General features: G+C 38.2%; 1 protein-coding gene across 1 annotated transcript in view; it reads left to right on the forward strand.

Annotated features, from left to right (window-relative positions):
• The window catches only part of Slco1b3 (solute carrier organic anion transporter family member 1B3), a 58,553-nt gene extending 37,914 nt beyond the window's left edge, over nucleotides 1-20,639 (forward strand). Inside the window, exons 9-14 of the mRNA XM_052721307.1 lie at nucleotides 60-255; nucleotides 8,872-9,043; nucleotides 10,561-10,742; nucleotides 15,210-15,274; nucleotides 18,436-18,553; nucleotides 20,423-20,639. Of these exons, the coding sequence (XP_052577267.1) occupies nucleotides 60-255; nucleotides 8,872-9,043; nucleotides 10,561-10,742; nucleotides 15,210-15,274; nucleotides 18,436-18,553; nucleotides 20,423-20,639 (950 nt within the window). The remainder of the gene's footprint in view (nucleotides 1-59; nucleotides 256-8,871; nucleotides 9,044-10,560; nucleotides 10,743-15,209; nucleotides 15,275-18,435; nucleotides 18,554-20,422) is intronic.
• The last annotated feature ends 366 nt before the right edge of the window (nucleotides 20,640-21,005 follow it).

The raw sequence follows: 21,005 nt of genomic DNA on the forward strand, positions 1-21,005 counted from the left end.
TGTAAAGACAACAAATAAACCTTGCTTATGTAATGATTACATTTTCCTCTTATTTACAGGAGTTATAACTCTACCTACTATGGCAACTGGAATGTTTTTAGGAGGATATATCATTAAAAAATTCAAATTGACCCTGGTTGGAATTGCCAAGTTTGCATTTTTCACCTCTTCAGTAGCCTATGTGTTTCAGCTATTAAATTTTTCTCTAATCTGTGAAAACAAACCATTTGCTGGCCTAACCTTGACCTATGATGGGTTTGTATATATCATTTTACAAACAGAATGATGTGTTGACTGATTAGAAGACTGTGTGTGAGAAAAATAGGGCTGAAAAAAGTTTCTAATAAACTTTAGACAGTTGGTAAGAATTTAGTTGATAAGTAAGTTAATAAGAATTACAATTTATAAGTTTCCCAAACAATCACTTTTTGAGATCTCACAAAATCAGTTTTTTTTTAATTTTTTATTTTATAATTTAATTTAATTTTACATATCAGCCATGGATTCCCTTGTCCTCCCCACTCCCACAACCCCACCCTCTGACTTCCCCCAACACTCCCCCCATTCCCATCTCCTCCAGGGCAAAGACTCCCCTGGGGATTGAGTTCAACCCAGTAGATTCAGTCCAGGCAGGTCCAGTCCCCTCCTCCCAGGCTGAGTCAAGTGTCCCTGCATAAGCCCCAGGTTCCAAACAGCCAGATCATGCACTGAGGACAGGTCCTGGTTCCACTGTCTTGATGACACCCAAACAGATCAAGCTAATCAACTGTCTCACTTATCCAGAGGGCCTGATCCAGTTGGGGGCTCCTCATCTCTTGGTTCATAGTTCATGTGTTTTCATTCACATTTGGCTATTTGTCCCTGGTCTTTTTCCAATTTTGGTCTCAACAATTCTCGCTCATACAAACCCTCCTCTTTCTTGCCAATTGGACTCCTAGAGCTCCACCTAGGGCCTGGCTGTGGATCTCTGGATCCGGTTCCCTCAGTCATTGGATGAGGTTTCTAGCATGACAATTAGGGTGTTTGGCCATCCTATCACCAGAGTAGGTCAGTTCGGGCTTTCTCTCGACCATTTGCAGTAGTCTATTGTGGAGGTATCTTTGTGGATTTCTGGGGACCTCTCTAGCACTTTGCTTCTTTCTATTCTCACATGGTCTTCATTTATCATGGTCTCTTATTCCTTGTGTCCCCTCTCTGTTCTTGATCTGGTTGGGATCTCCCGCTCCCCTAAGCTCTCTTTCCCTCAACCCTTGACCTTCATTACCCCCACTCACATCCAGGTTGTTCATGTAGCTCTCATCCTTTTCTCTGTCATTGGGCAATCCCTGTGTTTTTTCTTGGGGTCCTGTTTTCTAGGTAGCCTCCCTGGAGTTGTGAGTAGCAGTCTAGTCATCTTTGTTTTGCATCTAGTATCCTCCTATGAGTGAGTACACATCATGTTTGTTTTTCTGAGTCTGGGTTACCTCACTCAGGATGTTTTTTTCTAGATCCATCCATTTGCCTTCAAACCTCATGATGTCATTGTTTTTCTCTGCTGAGTAGTATTCCATTGTGTATATGTACCACCTTTTATTTATCCATTCTTCAGTTGAAGAGCATCTAGGTTGTTTCCAGGTTCTGGCTATTACAAACAATGCTGATATGAACATAGCTGAGCAAGTGCCCTTGTGGTATGATTGAGCATTCCTTGGGTATATGCCCAAGAGTGGTATAGCTGGATCTTGGGGGAGATTGATTCCCAATTTTCTAAGAAAGTGCCATATTGATTTCCAAAGTGGTTGTACAAGCTTGCATTCCCACCAGCAGTGGAGAAGAGTTCCCCTAGCTCCACATCCTCTCCAGCATAAGCTGTCTTCAGTGTTTTTGATCTTAGTCATTCTGACAGGTGTAAGGTGGTATCTCAGAGTCGTTTTGATTTGCATTTCCCTGATGATTAGGGATGTTGAGCAATTCCTTAAATGTCTTTCAGCCATTTGAGCTTTCTCTGTTGAGAATTCTCTGTTTAGTTCTATAGCCCATTTCTTAATTGGAGTGTTGGGAATTTTGATGTCTAATTTCTTGAGTTCTTTATATATTCTGGATATCAGCCCTCTGTCAGATTTGGGGTTGGTGAAGAAATTTTCCCACTCTGTAGGCTGTCGCTATGCCTTGTTGACCGTATCCTTTGCTCTACAAAAGCTTCTCAGTTTCAAGAGGTCCCATTGATTGATTGTTTCCCTCAGTGTCTATGCTACTGCTGTTATATTTAAGAAGTTATCTCCTATGCCAATGTGTTCAAGAGTACTTCCTACTTTCTCTTCTATCAGGTTCAGAGTAACTGGATTTATGTTGAGGTTTTGATCCACTTATGCACAGTGACAGATATGGAACTATTTGCAGTCTTCTGCACATTGATATCCAGTTACGCCAGCACCATTTGTTGAAGATGCTTTCTTTTTTCCATTGTACAGTTTTGACTTCTTTGTCAAAATTTATATGTTCATAAGTGTGCGGATTAATGTCAGGGTCTTCAATTCAATTCCATTGGTCCACATGTCGGTTTTTATGCCAGTACCAAGCTGTTTTTATTACTGTAGCTCTATAGTAGAGCTTGAGGTCAGGGATCATGATGCCTCCAGAGGTTGTTTTATTGTACAGAATTCTTTTGACTATCCTGAGTTTTTTGTTTTTCCATATGAAGTTGAGTATTATTCTTTCCAGGTCTTTGAAGAATTATGTGGGTATTTTGATGGGGATTGCATTGAATCTGCAGATTGCTTTTGGTAAGATTGCCATTTTTGCTATGTCAATCCTGCCTATCCATGAGCATGGGAGATCCTTCCATTTTCTGACATCTTCTTCAATTTCTTTTTTCAGGGACTTAAAGTTCTTGTCATATAGGTCTTTCACTTGCTTGGTTAGTGTTACCCCAAGGTATTTTATATCATTTGTGGCTATTATAAAGGGTGATGTATCTCTGATTTCCTTCTCAGCCTGTTTGTCAATTGTATATAGGAGGGCTACTGATTTTTTGAGTTGATCTTGTATCCTGCTATGTTGCTGAAGGTGTTTATAAGCTGTATCAGTTCCTTGGTTGAATCTTTGGGGTCACTCAAATATACTATCATGTCACCTGCAAATAGGGAAAGCTTGACTTCTTCCTTTCCAATTTGTATCCCCTTAATCTCCTTATGTTGTCTTATTGCTCTGGCAAGTACTATATTGAATAAGTATGTGGAGAGTGAGCAGCCTTGCCTCATTCCTGATTTTAGTGGAATCGCTTTGAGTTTCTCTCCATTTAATTTGATGTTGGCTGTTGGCTTGCTGTAAATTGCCTTTATTATGTTTAGGTATGTTCCCTGTATTCCTGATCACTCCAAGACCTTTGTCATGAAGGGGTGTTGGATTTTGTCAAATACCTTTTCTGCATCTAGTGAGATGATCATGTGGTTTTTTTTATTTGAGTTTGTTTATATGGTGTATTACATCAATGGACTTTCATATGAAGCCTACTTGATCATGGTAGATAATTGTTTTGATGTGTTCTTTGAGTTTGTTTGCCAGTATTTCATTGAGTTTTTTACATCAATGTTCATGGGGGAGGTTGGTCTGTAGTTCTCTTTCTTTGTTGCATCTTTGTTTTGGTTTAGGAATCAGGGTAATTGTAGCCTCATAGAAGGAGTTTGGTAATGTTCCTCTGTTTTTATTGTGTGGAACAATTTAAAGAGTGTTGGTATTAACTCTTCTTTGAAGATCTGATAGAATTCTGTGCTGAAACCATCTGGTCCTGGGCTTTTTTTGGTTGGGAGACTTTTAATGACTGATTCTATTTACTTAGGGGTTATTGGACTATTTAAATAGTTTATCTGGTCTTGATTTAACTTAAGTATGTGGTACCTATCCAGAAAAATATCCATTTCTTTTAGATTTTCCAGTTTTGTGGAGTAGAGGTTTTTGAAATATGACCTGATGATTCTCTGGATTTCCTCATTTCTGTTGTTATGTTCCCCTTTTCATTTCTGATTTTGTTAATTTGGATGTGCTCTCTCTCTGTCTTTTGGTTAGTTTGGATAAGGGCTTGTCTATCTTGTTGATTTTCTCAAAGAACCAACTCTTTCTTTCATTAATTTTTTGTATTGTTCTCTTTGTTTCTATTTTATTGATTTCAGCTCTCAATTTGATAATTTCCTGGCATCTATTCTTCCTGGGAGACTTTGCTTCTTCTTGTTCTAGAGCTTTCATGTGTGCTGTTAAGTCACAAGTGTGAGATTTCTCCAACTTTATGTGGGCATTTAGTGCTACAAATTTCCCTCGTAGCACTGCTTTCATAGTGTCCCATAAGTTTGGCTATGTGGTGTCTTCATTTTTGTTGATCTCTAAGGAGTCTTTAATTTCTTTATTTTTTCCTTTACCCATTGGTGATTCAGTTGAGCATTATTCAGTTTCCGTGAGATTGTAGGTTTTCTGTAGTTTTTGTTGTTTTTGAAATCTAACTTTAAACCATGGTGGTCTGATAGAATGCAGGAGGTTATTCCAATTGTTTTGTATTTGTTGAGATTTGCTTTGTCACCAAGTATGTGGTTGATTTTAGAGAAGGTTCCATGGGGTGCTGAGAAGAAGGTATATTCTTTTTTGTTAGGATGGAATGTTCTGTAGATATCGATTAAGTCCATTTGAGTCATAACATCAGTTAAGTCCTTTATTTCTCTGTTAAGTTTGGATTTGGGAGATCTGTCCATTGGTGAAAGTGGGGTGTTGAAGTCTCCCACTATTAATGTGTGGGGTTTTATATGTGGTTTAAGCTTTAGTAATGTTTCTTTTACATATGTGGGTGCCCTTGTATTTGGGGCATAAATGTTCAGAATTGAAACTTCATCTTGGTGGATCTTTCCTGTGATGAGTATGTAATGCCTTTCTTGATCTCTTTTCATTGATTTTAGTTTGAAGTCTATTTTTCTGAATATTAGGATGGCTACACCAGCTTGCTTCTTAAGACCATTGATTAGAAAATCTTTTCCCAGCCTTTTATTTTTAGGTAGTGTCTATCTTTGAATTTGAGTTGTGTTTCTTGTATGCAGCAGAAAGATGGGTCCTGCTTTCATATCCATTCTGTAAGCCTGTGTCTTTTTATAGGTGAATTAAGTCCATTGATATTAAGGGATATTAATGACCAATGATTGTTTGTTCCTGTTATTTTTTGGTGGTAGTGTGTGTGTACTTCTCTTCTTTGGGGTTTACTGCTGTGGCATTATCTATTGCCTGTGTTTTCGAGGTTATATCTGACTTCCTTAGGCTGGAATGTTCCTTCTAGTGCTTACTGTAGGGCTGGGTTTGTGAATAAGTATTGTTTAAATCTGGCTTTGTCTTGGAATGTCTTGTTCACTCTGTCTATGATGATTGAAAATTTTGCTGGGTATATTAGTCTAGGCTGGCATCCATGGTCTCTTAGTGTCTGCTTTACGTCTGTCCAGGTCCTTCTGGCTTTCAAAGTCTCCATTGAGAAATTGGATGTTATTCTAATGGGTTTGCCCTTATAAGTCACTGACCTTTTTCCTTTGCTGCTCTGCTGCGGGCTGCAGGAATATATTATAAGAACTCAGCTGGTTATGGCAAAGTCACTAACTGGAGGGATCAGGGAATTCCTCCAGAGGAAGCCAAATCCCAAGGAGTTTTTGGTGTTACTTGGCTTGTTATATATCAGCTGTATTCTGTTATGAAAGTCATGTGTGCCTTCATAGTTTTCCCAATTGACTTTTCCCCAAGAAGGGCTAACAGTGTGGACTGATCACTCTCTGGACATACACATTCCAGGTATTTGGTGAACAGTCTCAGGAAAGTCTTTCTCTGGAATCAGATATCTCCCTTGGCCACTTTCAAGGACTAGCAGTAATAACAGTCCACATGCAAGTCTCCTGATTTAAGGTAAATTCCACAAGGAGATACCACCTAGGTCAGGTGGACATTAAGTAATAGCTTTACACAATTCAGCTTGGACCCTCCTTTCTTACAGCCTTACTAACTTTATAGACTGCTAACTCCTTACCTAACCACTTCTAGGATTTAGATAACCTTCTGTGCTGACAGCTATGTTCAGCCAGAACCCCAGTTCAAGCCTCCCTGTAATTATCATCATTAGCAGCATCCGGCCAGGTCCATCCCCAGATGGAGGAGAATACTTTATCAGAGATACCTCTGTATTCTCTAAGAACAGACTTAACCATCCAGGCTACCTGTATGAGAAGGTCTGGCGGATATGCCAATTAAGCCTTACTTCCTCCTTTCCCAAACCTTACCTCCAGTTCCAGATCTCCCTTTAACTATCACCAGAGGCATCTAGCTGTACACAGGTTGCCTAGCGACTGAGCACACTTTCCCCCACCCTGCAGTAAAATGGCAGATAGCTTGGACAGATAGGAGCCACAGGAAAAAAGAAGACAGTTTTATTTTCTCCATTGACCTAGCAACTTATTGATTCTTAACATTTTCTAAGATTATAGTTGAGCACATAAGAGCCCTCTTCTTAGATATTACCCGAATTTAGCCTTTAGTTAATTCATTTCCCCATTGGTCACTTCCCTTTGGGGTTGCAAATGTTAATTAATGGTTATTGCCTCTCTATGTGATTCTTATCACCCCTCCGTTTGACCCTGGAAGCCTTGCTTTATATACCAGGACTTCCAGGGCATGGGGAGATGGAGAAGAGAAAAGAGAATGGAAGAACTAGACGGGTAAGAACTTGAGAGGAACAAACTGAGATGGAGAAGAATTAGATTGAAGGGCTAGAGGAGAGTACCAGAGGAACGAGATGGAAGATGAGGAAGAGTCAGATGGGGAAGTACTGGCTGGGTAAGAACAAGGTGAAAAGGACCTGGATGAGGCAGAATTAAGACAAGAGAATTAAGATAGAACTTAGAGGAAGCAGTAGATAAATATAGAGAGAAATCAGCCAAGAAAGGAGCTAGACATGAGAACAGAACTGAAGCTGGGTGTAAAGGATGTTATGCCAGAGGAATTAAAGCAAGTGGACTATAGAGCTCGGTGTGCTGAGATTCTATTTCCTGAAAATAGTCCTCGCCGTTAGTAGTTCTCGCTCCTGAGACCCTGGGATGTATAATATTAAGGCTGGTCCCTCTAATATTATACAAGACTGCTCTTAATATTCTTTCTTAATTCTGTACGTTGAGTTGTTTAATTATTATGTGGCGAGGGGACTTTTTTGGGGGGTCTAGTCTGTTTGGTGTTCTATAGGCTTCTTGTATCTTCATAGGCATTTCCTTCTTTAAGTTGGGAAAGTTTTCTTCTATGATCTTGTTGAATATATTTTCTGTGCCTTTGAGTCGGTATTCTTCTTCCTCTATCTCTATTATTCATAGGTTTGGTCTTTTCATGGTGTCCCAAATGTCTTGGAAATTTTGGGTCATGACTTTGTTGGCTTTAGTGTTTTCTTTGACTGATGAATCTATTTCTTCTACCGTATCTTCAACACCAGAGATCCTCTCTTCCATCTCTTGCATTCTGTTGGTTATACTTGCATCTGAAGTTCCTGTTCATTTACTCAGATTTTCTATTTCCAGCATTCCCTCTGTTTGTGTCTTCTTCATTTTTTCTATTCCCCTTTTCAGGTCTTGGACTGTTTCTTTCATTTGTTTCATTGCTTTTTCATGATTTTCTTTCAGGGATTTATTGTTTTCTTCTGCTTTATTTGTTCTTTCCTCTAGTTTTTTTTATAGCATTCTTACCATTTTTTGTTTGTCTTTTCTTCAATTTCACTTTTGATTTCTTCTATATAAGCCTCTAGCCTCTTCATGATGTTATTCATAAGGTTGCTTTCTTCTACTTCTTCCATTTTGTGATGTTCAGGTCTAGCTGTTGGAGGAGGGCTAGGTTCTGGTGATGCTGTATTGCTCTTCATTTTTTCGTATGTACTTCTGCCTTGAAGTCTGCCCCTCTCCCTGTGGATTCGTTCTTGGTCTTATCAGCACTCTTGTTCCAGACAGAGCTGACAGATTCAGGAAGCCTCTCTCTGGTCCAGATGGAAGCTCTCTTATCTAGATGGGAGCTCTGTGGTGGAATCACAAAATCAGTTTTTATTTCTGCTTTAAAGAAAAATTGGGTCACGGTGATCATGCCATTGTTAGAGTGTTTACAATGTGTCATGGCTATCTTTTCCCCCCTTGAACAGATAGTGTACACAGCCAGCAACACCTGGATGTTACCTTACTATCTCTCATGTACTCAAATTTAGAGTTTTAGACTCCAAAACTCTTGGTCTTCCCCACTGCATTTTGGCTTGTTGTGAGTGTAGATGTAGGCAACTTTCACAGCCACGGCTGTACAACCTTCATCTAGAGTTCATTTTAGCAGATACCTGTACAAGAGACCAGTTCCTCACCCTGAACTGGATTCCCATGCTCTATGAACTGGCAGTGCTACTGTCCCATTGGAATTAGACATCTGGATACTCCAAGTGTAACTGTACCTTTGCTGTCCCACTGTTACTACACAATGCAAAGTCATCCTGGCACTTTAGCTGACCTAAGGCCAGGGCCTGGAGTCTCCTGTGAAGCTTAACATCTACTGTAGCTAGCAGCTTAAGTAGGCTCACACAGCAGTAACACACACAGATTTCTCATCAGTTCTCTCTTGGGTAAGAGTTTTCAGGCTCACTAGCCTTTTCCTTCCGCTCCATTCCCTTCTTCTACCTTAACCTCATTTTCCTCTTCTCTGCACAGGCTTCCTCATTCCCTACATTTTCTCCCTTGCTATCCTTCTCTTCTTCCTCCTCCCCTTTCCCTTTTCTTCTATATTGTTTTCACTCTTTCCTTCCTTCCCTCTGTCTTTCTCACTCTATCTCTGTCTCTCTCTGACATGTTTCTCATCATATATCTCCAGAATGAATTCAGTGGACTCTCACATAGATGTACCACTTTCATATTGCAATTCAGACTGCAGTTGTGATAAAAACGAATGGGAACCCATCTGCGGGAAGAATGGAGTGACTTACATTTCACCTTGCCTGGCAGGATGCAAATATTCTAGTGGGGATAAGAACCCTAATAATACAGTGAGTATCTGTTTTCATTTTTTCACCTTTCCTTGCTCATAACTGCACTATAGATTTCACAGTTACTTATCAAATCTTTCTAGAGGTAAGATCTCTGAGAAAAAGATACAAAAATAGGTTCCTATATGATCTACTGTTGTAAAGGCTGGGAGATTAACAAATCTCCACATGAAGTCCTGCTTCATACACCATCAGACTTTTCTGTTCCTTGAATTCTAATATGAGATTATTCAACTTTCAATTTTTCATTTTCAAGAGTCAGAACATTGCCTTTTGGAACCTGGATATACTAAGGGATTTCTGAAAGTACTTTTCTGACTCAAGCATCTAACTGTCATCAGTGAGAATTACTTAAACCTCAGATGTTAAGGGAGAATCTTAAATCAGCACGCAGACAAAACATGCAATGTTCTACAGAATTTTATGAATCTAATTCCGGGCTCCCTTCCCTTCTGGCTCTCTGAGAATCAATGCTGACTTCACTCTTACCTGACTGTCCAGTTCTCATCTGTCAGCTCTGAATTCCCCAAAGCTAGTGCTTCTACCCAGATAATCTAGAATCCCTTTCATACCTGCCTAATATATCCCATACCATGCCACTTTGCTATTTATAATCAAGGCAATCCCTCACAGACACGTCCACAGGCCAATCTGATTTAGGCAGTTCTTTATTCATAGCTTTCATCCCTCCTGACTCTAGGCTGTGTCCAGTTGACAGTTAAAGCTAACTTATCCTGTGAACTATGAGTTATCCTCAGTCAACTGCTGACTCCCAAGCATGAAAATCATTTATGGTGTTGCACGTACTGCTAATCTATTCAAAATCTCAGAAAGTTAGGCAGTTATCTCCTTTTACCTTTCCCTAATTCAAACATTGGATACACAACCAGTTATGATTTAATGTTTTTGAGACAGATCTTGGTATGTAGCCAAGGCTACCCTTGCACACAGAATTCTCTTGCCGCAGCTTCTTAAGTTCTGGAATTATTGACATGCACTGCCACATTTGTCAGGATCCTTGATTCCCATACCCCCTGTGTGGCTCAACCCATTTGTGCAGGTGGCTCTCATTTCAGAATTTGGTCCCACTGAAACTGTCAAATGCTATAGTCTCTGGGCAACCTTTCCTCAAGGAATGTGGCTGACACACAGCAGACATTTTAAGTGGAGTAAGTGAATGTAATATAGAACATCAAAGTCAGAGAAAGACAATGATGGAAAAGAACTTGTCTGAATGAGGAAACTATGCACAGTTTAAAACACTATTTCCTTCAATTCTTTTATAACTTTGACATTGGAGATGAATTATTAGGAGCAAATTAAATGCTCTTGTCCAGAAATAAATATGGAGAATTATGTTGTCTTTCAGTTACTAAACAACTGTGTTTTTGTAGAAGTTTTTAAACTATAAACACTTTTTAAAAATGGAATAAACTTTTAAAAATATAATGGTACATATTTAATGAACTTTCATGTTTTGCAAACACATTCTGTAACATTTCAAATCTGTCTTTTAGGTATTCTATAACTGCAGTTGTATCAGAGACTCTGGTTTCCAGAACAGCAATCATTCAGCCCATTTGGGTGAATGCCCAAGAGACAAGTGCAAAACCAACTACTACTTTTATATAACTTTTCAAGTCTTTAATTCTTTCTCTGTTGCAATGGGGAGCACCTCTTTTATCTTGATTCTGATAAAGTGAGTATACTTTGTTTTTTGTGCATGTTTGAGTATTTCTGTGTGGGGTGCACATGTGAGAGCTGACACATGTGTGGGTGCCCATTTACAGCTCAGATAATTATCTTTGACATCAGTCAAGTACCTGCTACTCCAACCATGGAAGTCAGGTCAGCTGCCTCTAATTTTCAAAAACTTGCTGGTCACCTCTCCGATCACAGATGGGAATGCAGAGAAGTTCTGGGGACCCAAACTCAGATCCTTACATTTATAAGGCAAGAGATTTAATGACTGAGCTTCCTCCCAGTCTGATTATGAATTTTTAAGGCATCTATATTAGTCATGTATATTAGACTATAAATATATTTGCTGATGTCTACTGTCTTATATTTAGGACATAAGCTCATATGTTGAACCATTTTAATTATCCAAGAGCACATATTCTCATGATTATTTTATTAGTTCAACCCTAAAATAGTAACTTTGTGTATGCTTCTTTCATTAGTAAATCTAGGTTCCATGAACTCTCATCTTGCTGAGACACTTAAAATATAGAATTATTGGCAATTTTCTCAATTGCAAGAGAATTTTTGATTCTCTCTTTGATTTTACAAGAACTTTTGTGGTCAGTTCCATTCTGTCTTGAGGATTGTTTAGTGATCTTAATAAAAGAAAAACTTTTTGGAAATCTGATAAACTTAAACTCCAGTCAATAATAACATTCCCAGGATGGAAAGATGGCTTATCAATAAAAAGCACTTGCTGCTCTTTCAGAGGCCCTTATTTCAAATCTCAGCATCCACCTCAAGTAGCTTGCAACCACCTGTAACTCCAGCTCATTGGCCTCTGACACTATCTTCTGGGCTCTGAGGGCACCAAAACACACCCACAGAGAGATAGGTACACATAAATAAATGAATACATATCATTTCAAAATTTAAAAATAGTATTTCAAAAGTTTTAATTCATCCATAGAATAACTTTTGATCCACTCTTCCATAATAGCCTATAGGCAAAAGAAAAATATGTGGAAATAGTTGATTCATTCTCTTTTTAGACAAATATTTAGGTAAAATATTGTGCTTGAAGAATATCAGAAGGTAAGTTAACAGATAAGTTCTTGTGGCCATACATCCCAAAGTAAAGAAAGACCATCATGAAACAAATTATCACTAAAACAAGCACATAATTATAAAATGACCCTAACACTATAAGGGAAGTGTTGCTATGGAGATGAGGAAAAAGGAACCTAGTTTAAGGTAAGCCAGGAACTGTGATTATCTCAAAGATAACATCTCAAAAAAAGTGTAGTTTGATCCCTTGATCTGAAAAAGTGGCCAGATGAAGTCTTTAGGAGGGAAGTGGGTTCAGGTTTTAAACCCTGACATGCAAAGAGCTAAAGTATCAGGAGAGGAAAGGTAGTGGATCGGCAAGAAGTGTTGAGAAGAGTGTGGGACAAGTGAGAAGGGAGGGCTGGGAAGAGAGCAGGTAACACAAGCTCCATTTGACCAAGTTCATTACTCAGCCACACCTAAAATTAAACACATGTGCAATTTGTGTGTGGATTTTAAAAATGTATTTATCTCAGTATGTTGCCGAGTTAATATCTGTTTATACTTGTAAACTGTGTGTTTATTAAAATTCCCTAAAGCCCAAAGAGAAAGGAGAGAAGAGGTTTTAATTCCTGTTGAAATGAGGATAGACATTTAAATAGAACCTGCATTGTTTAAATTCTACTCTGACCCCATATTACATTGAGCTATTCCACAGGATCAGCTCACCTAAAGTATAATGTAGTCTACCTAGAAGGAGAGTATTCCTTATTTACTAAAGATACACTAAGTTGCACAAAGTCTCCTCAAAACTCATGAATTTAGGATGAATAAAAATATTAATCCCAAATGCCCAAGAAAGGCTGTTTCAGAAGTTTTTAAACTTAAATTTAATGATGTGGATCAGCCAGGAAATGAAGAGAGCTTTATCTTTCACAAATAGTAAAACTGGCATCACCCTCCTGAGCTGCCTATCTAATTAGGGTTCTTGTATCTCACTTAGAAGTCATCTCCTGAAACAATGAGTCCTGGTGTCTAACTGTCATGAAAGAGAACAGCAGAGAATGAATTCAGATTTCATTTGTTCTCTCAAGCACAAATTGCTCAGTAATTGATTAATTTATAAAAAAAATCTAGATTCTTGGGTTTCTATTACATTATTCAGAGGTGTTCACACAATACTGAGGTGCACCATATGAGAAGTGAGGTAGGAATTATGCTTAATGAAAGATAGCCGAATCTGTAATGTGTGTGTGTCAATGCTCACACAAGTAAGTACACCAGTGAGTGTGCATGCAGCTGGAGCACAAGCATTTGGCTACGTGTGGGTATCATTCGTATGAATGTGGGAGAGTGTGTTGCTGTACATGCACATCATTCTGTCACACAGATATCATTCCCATTAAGTTGTTGGATATCCAGCAAACATTAATTCTGTCAGCAAAGTCCTCCCCATTCTCCTGCAAGCTAAGCACCCTCCTGAAGTGAAAATACATGTGGATTATAAAACCAATTCAGCTCATGTGTTTCTAGTATATAAGCCAAGTCCACCCTTTAGGGACCAGCGACACTAAGGTTCAAGGACTCAAGCAGGAATGAACTAACATCCCTTCTCCAAGTCCCTCTTGACAAATCTGACATTTGAGAAGGACATTTCAGTGAACAAGCCAAGTGCCCCTTCCTGCTGATTTCCTTCATCTCACTTACAGAATCAATAAAACACAATAAAAAACAAAACCCATCTCCTTGAATAGAAGGCATGGTTTGCTGTTGCTTGGGTGCAGTGCTCAATTAACATTGGGCCACTGTCCTTCATCAACCTGTACTTTCTTTCTATCCTAACACATAACTATGATGTTCAAATTTTTATTATACTATGTTTAATCTTTTAACTGTTTAGTTGTAGAAGCTCTCTTGACTTCATTTATTCATTTATTCCTTTGTTTTTGAGACAGAGTTTCACTATGTTGCCCTGGCATGTCATATACCCTACTGTTCAAGAGATCTTTCTATTTTAGCTGCCATAATCCCTGGGATTGAGAGGAAGCAACCAGATTTTTGGAATATGGTTTTTAAAACCTCAGGAAGTGGTATCTTTCCTACAAGGATTAAGGATCAGTCACATGTCAAGAAAACTGAGGCTCAAAGTGCTGATACATATTGGATCCTCACAACACATGATATGAAGAACAGTTATCACTTAGCAAATAAGGAAATGGAGGCAAGAGAAGCTAAGTGGTTTCTCCCACTTCACTGCATGGTGTATCTACTTAGCCCTCTGAATAAATATGCATCAAGTATTTGAAGGCAATGGAAAATATATCATTGATTCAGTATTTCAGTAAAAGTATTTAAGCAGGACTTACATTCTACCCACCCATTGTCCCATATAATTTCATTATCCTCAATATGGATTAGATTTTAACAGAAGTGGGAGTGTCACCAGCTCATTAAACACAGAAAGTTGGAATTACGGAGATGACTTTGTAGATACAAGAACGTGTTTTTTTTATAACACCTTTTTAAAGATTTATTTCATATTTTGCTTATGTGTATGTGTGTTTCTGTGTATATGTATGTTTATGTGAGTGCAGGTGCCTGAAGAGGCTGGAAGAGTGTATTGCATCCCCTGGAGCTAAAGTTACAAGTGGTTGTGAGTTACCCAGTGTGGATGCTGGGAACTGAAATCTGGTCCTCTACAGGGACAGCAAAGACTCTTAATGTTATGCCACTTCTCCAGCCCTGAGTGTATTTCTGAGCACAGTGATAACATGTTCTCTACTTTTAACATAACAGCTATATACAGGATTGTCCAGAATTCATATCTTTCTTGACTCTTCTGGTTATATGATGTAATTTGTGTTACCACATTAGTAGACTTCTCTGTTAACATCGATAATAAAAATAAGGAAGCAGAGTGTGTGCTGAGACCTATATCTAGATGCAGGCATCTGGTCTTTTCCCAGGAACTGGGCTGAATGGACCATAGGAAATCAATGTCTTTGTAGACATAATAAACCTTACTACAGATATTTTCACAGCATTTTTACAGAAGAAAACATAAAAATGCAACCTAATTTAGTTACTCACATCTGTAAGCTCAGCACTTTAGGAGGCTGAAGCAGGAGGTTTGCTGTGAGTTCAAGGCCAGCCTGGGCTACAGAGTCTCAACATAATTTTTTTAATTAAGTAAAACGGATGCTGGACTCTCTTGAAATCATAGCACAGCAAATTAGTGAATTAGAGTAATCTTTATCATTGAGCTATTAGCCTCTCATGGGGCTCAGAATGATATCTTTATAACACATGGGCCATTCCCTTGAGGGTTTCAATGCAACCATAAAGAAAAATATCACCAACAAGCATTTCAAGGTTAAATCTAACTTAGCATTTTAAAGATGTGTTTAAATGTTTCTGTGATTTTATCTTATTGCAGGACTGTCCAACCTGAATTGAAATCACTTGCAATGGGTTTCCACTCGCTGGTTATACGTGCGCTAGGTATGGTAAACATGTCAAATTCAGGTAGTAAATATTCATGCCAAGCTTAAAAAGCTGAACATAAACAAGTTCCAGTTTTAAGGTAAGTTTAAAGACTTAAAAATCCTTTCTATTTCTAGTAAATGAAAGTGGTAGGAGATGGAAGAACCCAAGTGACCTGAAAGAATTGATTAGCTAACTGCAAAGCTAAGGCTAGACCAAGGGATCATCCTGTCTGTAGGATGTTATCACAGGTATTGGACTTCCCAGAGTCCTTTGCATTGAGGAGTGCTTCTTTCAGGTGGGCAGAGTAAAGGGCCAGCTCCACACATGACATCTTTAGGTAATGCCTCATGTGCCTTGAGTGCTGGGAACTAGGTCAGTTTGAGTCTGTACAGAACAGAAACTGAAGATGATGGCCTGGCTTCCCACTGCCTGGTTCTGGAGGCTCTGGAGCCTTTACCAGCAACTCAGCATGCAAAAGGAAAAGAGAACCCGTGCTCTAGAACCCATCATCACCTTGGATAAACAGAAGACTTTAACTGAAAGCAAACTCAAGAATTGTGATTTCCATGTCAAGATTAGAACCCTAGGCTCCAAATTCTTAAATATTCAAAAGATGTAATTGACAGAGATTTAAGGAAGTATCTCCATCTTTTATCCCCATTTGCCCCTAGATGTCTGTTGTCACTTTCACAACTTCTAACACAACCTCTGTAAGACTTGTAGGCATTGAATGCTTATATATAAAGAAATAGGGGGAAAAAAGGAAAATCAATCACCTATGGATGGAGTAGAGATCTAATTAGAAACAACTACTGATGCAAAGCTAAATTTAAAGATCAGCAAAGGAGACAGAAGGGGTCTACCCCCAGCACCTTTGCAGGTGGAAAAAAGAAACAACCCTGGCTGATGACAGTGGAGAGAAGCTGTTCAAGACTTGTGTAGGAGACAATATCTTGGATCCTCAAAGGGGGAAAAAAGGAATTGTAAGTGGGAAATGAGGTGGGTGGGGTAGGTAGGAGGGCCTCTTGGTAGTTCTCCATGCATCTCACTCCAGGCTGGAAGCTTCTATATGTTCCAACAGTCCCCAACTTCCAAATCCAAATGAAACTCCATACTTCTAACTGCCTCCCAAACCTAAGTGTTGTGTGGTTAGCATGTCTCCTGATATTCTAAGGAGAGACTTGGAGAATAAAAGAAATTCTTCTAACATCATAAAACATAAAGAAAAGGGAACTTGCCATCACAAGTAGGAACTTTTGATAATGTTATGTCCAATATGTGACTTCATCAAACTTAAACATCTCTATGAGGAAAGCATATTCTAAACACCACACTTCTAATTCACAGACAACTGTCTTCAGACAATATCACTGAACACTATCAAGCATCTCTACGATATACTAAACTGAATAAGTTACTTGGAAAATAACTTACTGGAAAATAGTAAATTCTAACAATGACCAACACCAGCTTTCTTAGCTAAAATATTTAGTTCAGCAAGTCCACTAACACCAGTATCATCACACAGGAATTATGTATCATTGATATATATTTTTCATTTCTCAAAAGATGGCCCCAATTTTTTGGAAACACAAACTACTAAAGTGGTTCCTCAGACCAGTTTTTATTTGGCTACATTGGCCTCTGTTATCAGGCCATTATCAACTACTCTTTCTGAGAAAAGTGGGAACAGGAGCTGAAGTGACATCACATTCAGTAGCTGATGGCATGTGCTGTTCGTAGAGGGTTCAGAGTTCAGTTCCTATCATCATATCAAATGATTTGCAGCTGCCTGCAACTTGAACTCTGGGGAAAGGATGCCCTTTTCTGACCTTTCTAGCACTGCACTCATAAGCATGCACAGATATGAACATAGAAATTAGTTATACATAAATCTTTAAGAATGAAAATAGAGTAATTTTATGAAATCGTAAAATTGTGATATATGAATTACTTTCTTACATGACAAAATTTGAGATTTGTTCATCAAAATACCTAAGAAAAAGAACCACAGAGCTTCTGAGTGAGACCTCTACTAATATGTCCCTCCAATCTGGGGCCAGTTTAAAAACTGAGTCAATCTCAGAGTTGATTAAATATCAGTAAGAAACAGTTGTGTCACTATAGTATACATGTGCTCTGAAGAAACCTTGTATTGTATTTTTGCATACCACAACAAAAACTAGTTTAGGTCAACTATTGAAACTTTGAAATTGGAAGACACAAAAACAAAATTTACCCACAAGGGCCCAAGTTGAACTGCTCAGGACACATCAAAAGATATTTAAGCATATACAAAATCAGTGAAAAGAAAATGCCAGGTCATGGAATCAGATGACACCAAAAAGAGGAGGTGGAGTCTGACCCTAGAAGCCAACATCCCACGGCAGGAGATTCTGAGCCTCCACTTCTCTGGGGAAAGTTTCCTGAAATAAGAATTCCATTTTTAGTTTTATTTTTTCACCTTTAACATTTTTTTTATTTTATTTGTTTGCTTAGGTAGTTAGCTTTATTTATGTGTAATGGTGTATGCATGTTTTTCTGTATGTGCACCACCTGCATACATGCACATGGGGTCCAGAAGAGGTAATCAGATCCCCTGGAACTGGCAGTGACTTCCCTGATGTAGATTCGGGGAAATGAATGTTGATGCTTTCAAGAGCAGTAAGTGCTCTAAACCATTGACCCATCTCTCCAGCCTTTTAGTTTTCTAAAAAAAAAAAAAGTTGAATAAGCTCCTACCTTTGTAGGATTTTGAGAAATACTATTTCCACTAATGATAAAGTTAAAATTCTATTCCAATTATTCCAGATGATTCCAATGATGAAAGAAATGACATGTGGCCATGTTTTACTAATAGCACTCTCCTTTTCACTAGATAGGCTTCAGCTAATTTGTGTTGCAAGAATAGAGTTTACAGGCAGGTAGAATTCCTTCTTCCGTATGTATGTCGGAAGAGTAGGGATAGATAAAAGATGTTTATGACGTTACTCTATGGTATGATCTTTTGAGAAATCTACTAACATTAATTCTTGCACATATCAAAGCAGAAACAATGAAATTGTTCTACAAGGTTTTCAACTGTTACTTTCTTCATAATGTATCAATGTGATATACCCCCTAGTTACATTTGAAGTGTGTATTTTGGGTTGACAGCTTTTCCTTTCATGTTGTAGGAGGAATTTTAGCTCCAGTCTATTTTGGGGCCTTAATTGACAAAACGTGTATGAAGTGGTCTGTCACCAGCTGTGGAGCACGAGGAGCATGTAGGGCATATAACTCTGAATTGTTTGGGTGAGTTGTCATAAATATACTATGTTAATTGCTAAGTGGTGTCATTTCTTTTTGTTAAGCTTTTATTAATGTGTACAAGTATGTTTACCTACATGTATGTGTGTGCACCACATATGTGTAGTGCCAGCAGAGGTCATGTGAAGTCAGGCTCTCTAGAACTGGAATTATAGATGTTTGTGACCCAGCATGTGAATTCTGGGGACAACCCAGGTTTCTCATGAGAGTAGTCAGTGTTCTTGATCTCTGAGCAATCTCGTTAGCTCCATATAGTATTATTTTCAATTCAATAATTAATGTTATCATTAATCAACCCTTACTTCATATTCAGTATTGTATCAGGTAATCTCATTTTAATGCTAGTAGAAACAATAGCAAATTTATGTTTATATTTTTACCTTAAATACAAAGATGGAAAAGTTCAAGGATAATGAATAACTTGCCCAAAGTCATGCAGTTTGAAGTGAAAGAGATATATTTTTGCTCAATTATGGTTTTATCTCCAAAAACTCTGCTCATACCCCATACATCATTGGCTCTGTCTTCTGAAGCAGGATATGGGGTGTGTTATAAAGAGGGAAAAGGAGGAGTATTTATATACTATTCATGGGGAGAGAAGACAACTTAACGGTAATTTAGAAGAACAAAGTGAAACATTTCTTAGAAAATAATTAATTGCAAATTTGAGTATTGATTAATTATTGAACAGATATTACTCAAAGTAGATTTAAAATAAAACTATTTGGGGTGCACAAGTATATTTGTATAATGACCCAATCCCTCAAAAATGTGACAGAAAATGTTAAAGTATTTTTAAAACTCTACATGACAGAAATTATTTTAGGCAACACCTAAAGACAAAAGACAAATTAGAAGAAGAAACTGGATTGAGTGATACAGTCATAAGGAAGTGTTCTAGATCTCCTGAGCTCCCCAAAAGAGCAAAATACAAGTGAACCCTACAAAGAGGCAGAACCACAGAGGCCGGCTTCCACGGCCAATGGATATCAAATGATGTGTGTTGAAGGACAGTATGTCCCCCTTATTCTAGTTTGTAAGACATTGTCAGGCTATCTTCCAAATCACGCTGCACCAATCACAAATAAGAGTTCTTGTTGTGCAAATTGCTGCCAATGGTATCGGTGCCATAGTGGAGTTGATTCATGGTAGTGTTGATGTCATGATGATATTTGTATCATGGTGGTGGTGTTGCCATGGTGGACCTGCTGTCATGATGGAGTTGATGTCATGGTGGGTGATAGGGTGTAGTTAGTATCATGTCTCCATTCTGATCATCTCAACATGCCGGCAAATCAATGACTGGGTTTAAAGACTATCCATTTTCTTCGATCCATGGTTATTGTTTTATTCCTTTTTGCATGATTTCTGTTTCTTTTCTTGAGAATTAGACATAAAATATTATGGTAAAGAGACTACTATAGTCCGTTAGGGTTGTGGTATAAGGCACAGATGGGAGAGTGGCTTTCTATAGTCCTATGTGCTAAGTCTCACTTTCAGCGGTCCTGGATATTTGGGCTGTGAAAGTCAAATGTATTTCTTGGTACTCTCTCCGTACATTGAGAGGGATATGATGGCTTGCGGGAGAAGGATCTGAATATTCCTCTCTTCCACTAGAAAGTTAGAGTCAGCTGGAGTTTACTTTCTATGTCTTGACAATTCTTTAGAAATAATCTCAAAGTCTTTATGGCCCAACGGACAAAATCCATTTTGGATTTTGGAACTGTTTGTTTTCTGCCTTTATAATTTAATGTTTTATATATAATTTCAATTTTTGCCTTTAAGGTCCACATACTTGAGATAAATGCTATACTACATAATACAAAATAATATTTGTCCCATTTTTTTCCCTAGAACCATCTACTTGGGTTTGGTCACATCTTTAAAAGCTCCAGCACTTATTTTATATGTTGTATTTATTTATGCTCTGAAGAAAAAATATGAAAGAAAAGATAGCAAAACATTGGAAAATGGTGGAAAAGTCACAGATGAAGCAATTCCAGAATCGTTAAATAAAAATGGATACCATTCTGTACCTTCTGGTGGATCATACACTGAAACACCTCTTTAAGAAAAGCAAAAGTTACATCTGTTGCTGTGCTTCCAACCAGTTTCCGGTCCTTTCATTGAAGATTTCCACACTTCATATGATGAATAATGGATAATCCTATGAATTTATAAAGAAAAGAAACTACAAATCAAGCAGACTAGGAGCATCGTTGTCAGGGCATAGGTGTGCATTGGAGGCTAGGATTGGAATATATGATCTGTACAAATTTAAAGCATAAAAACTGGTTAGTATACAATAGAAAAAAATTCACTTAAGCATACATAACTCAATAAAATAAGTGGCTAGGATTTGCAGAGGGACAAAGGAAGGAGAGAAATTGGTTGCCTCTATAAGGAGAAAACACCTGGTATCTTTAAAAATCAAAAT

Source organism: Peromyscus californicus, unplaced genomic scaffold, assembly GCF_007827085.1.
Source record: "Peromyscus californicus insignis strain IS unplaced genomic scaffold, ASM782708v3 Scaffold_6__1_contigs__length_162567912, whole genome shotgun sequence".
NCBI lineage: Eukaryota > Metazoa > Chordata > Mammalia > Rodentia > Cricetidae > Peromyscus > Peromyscus californicus.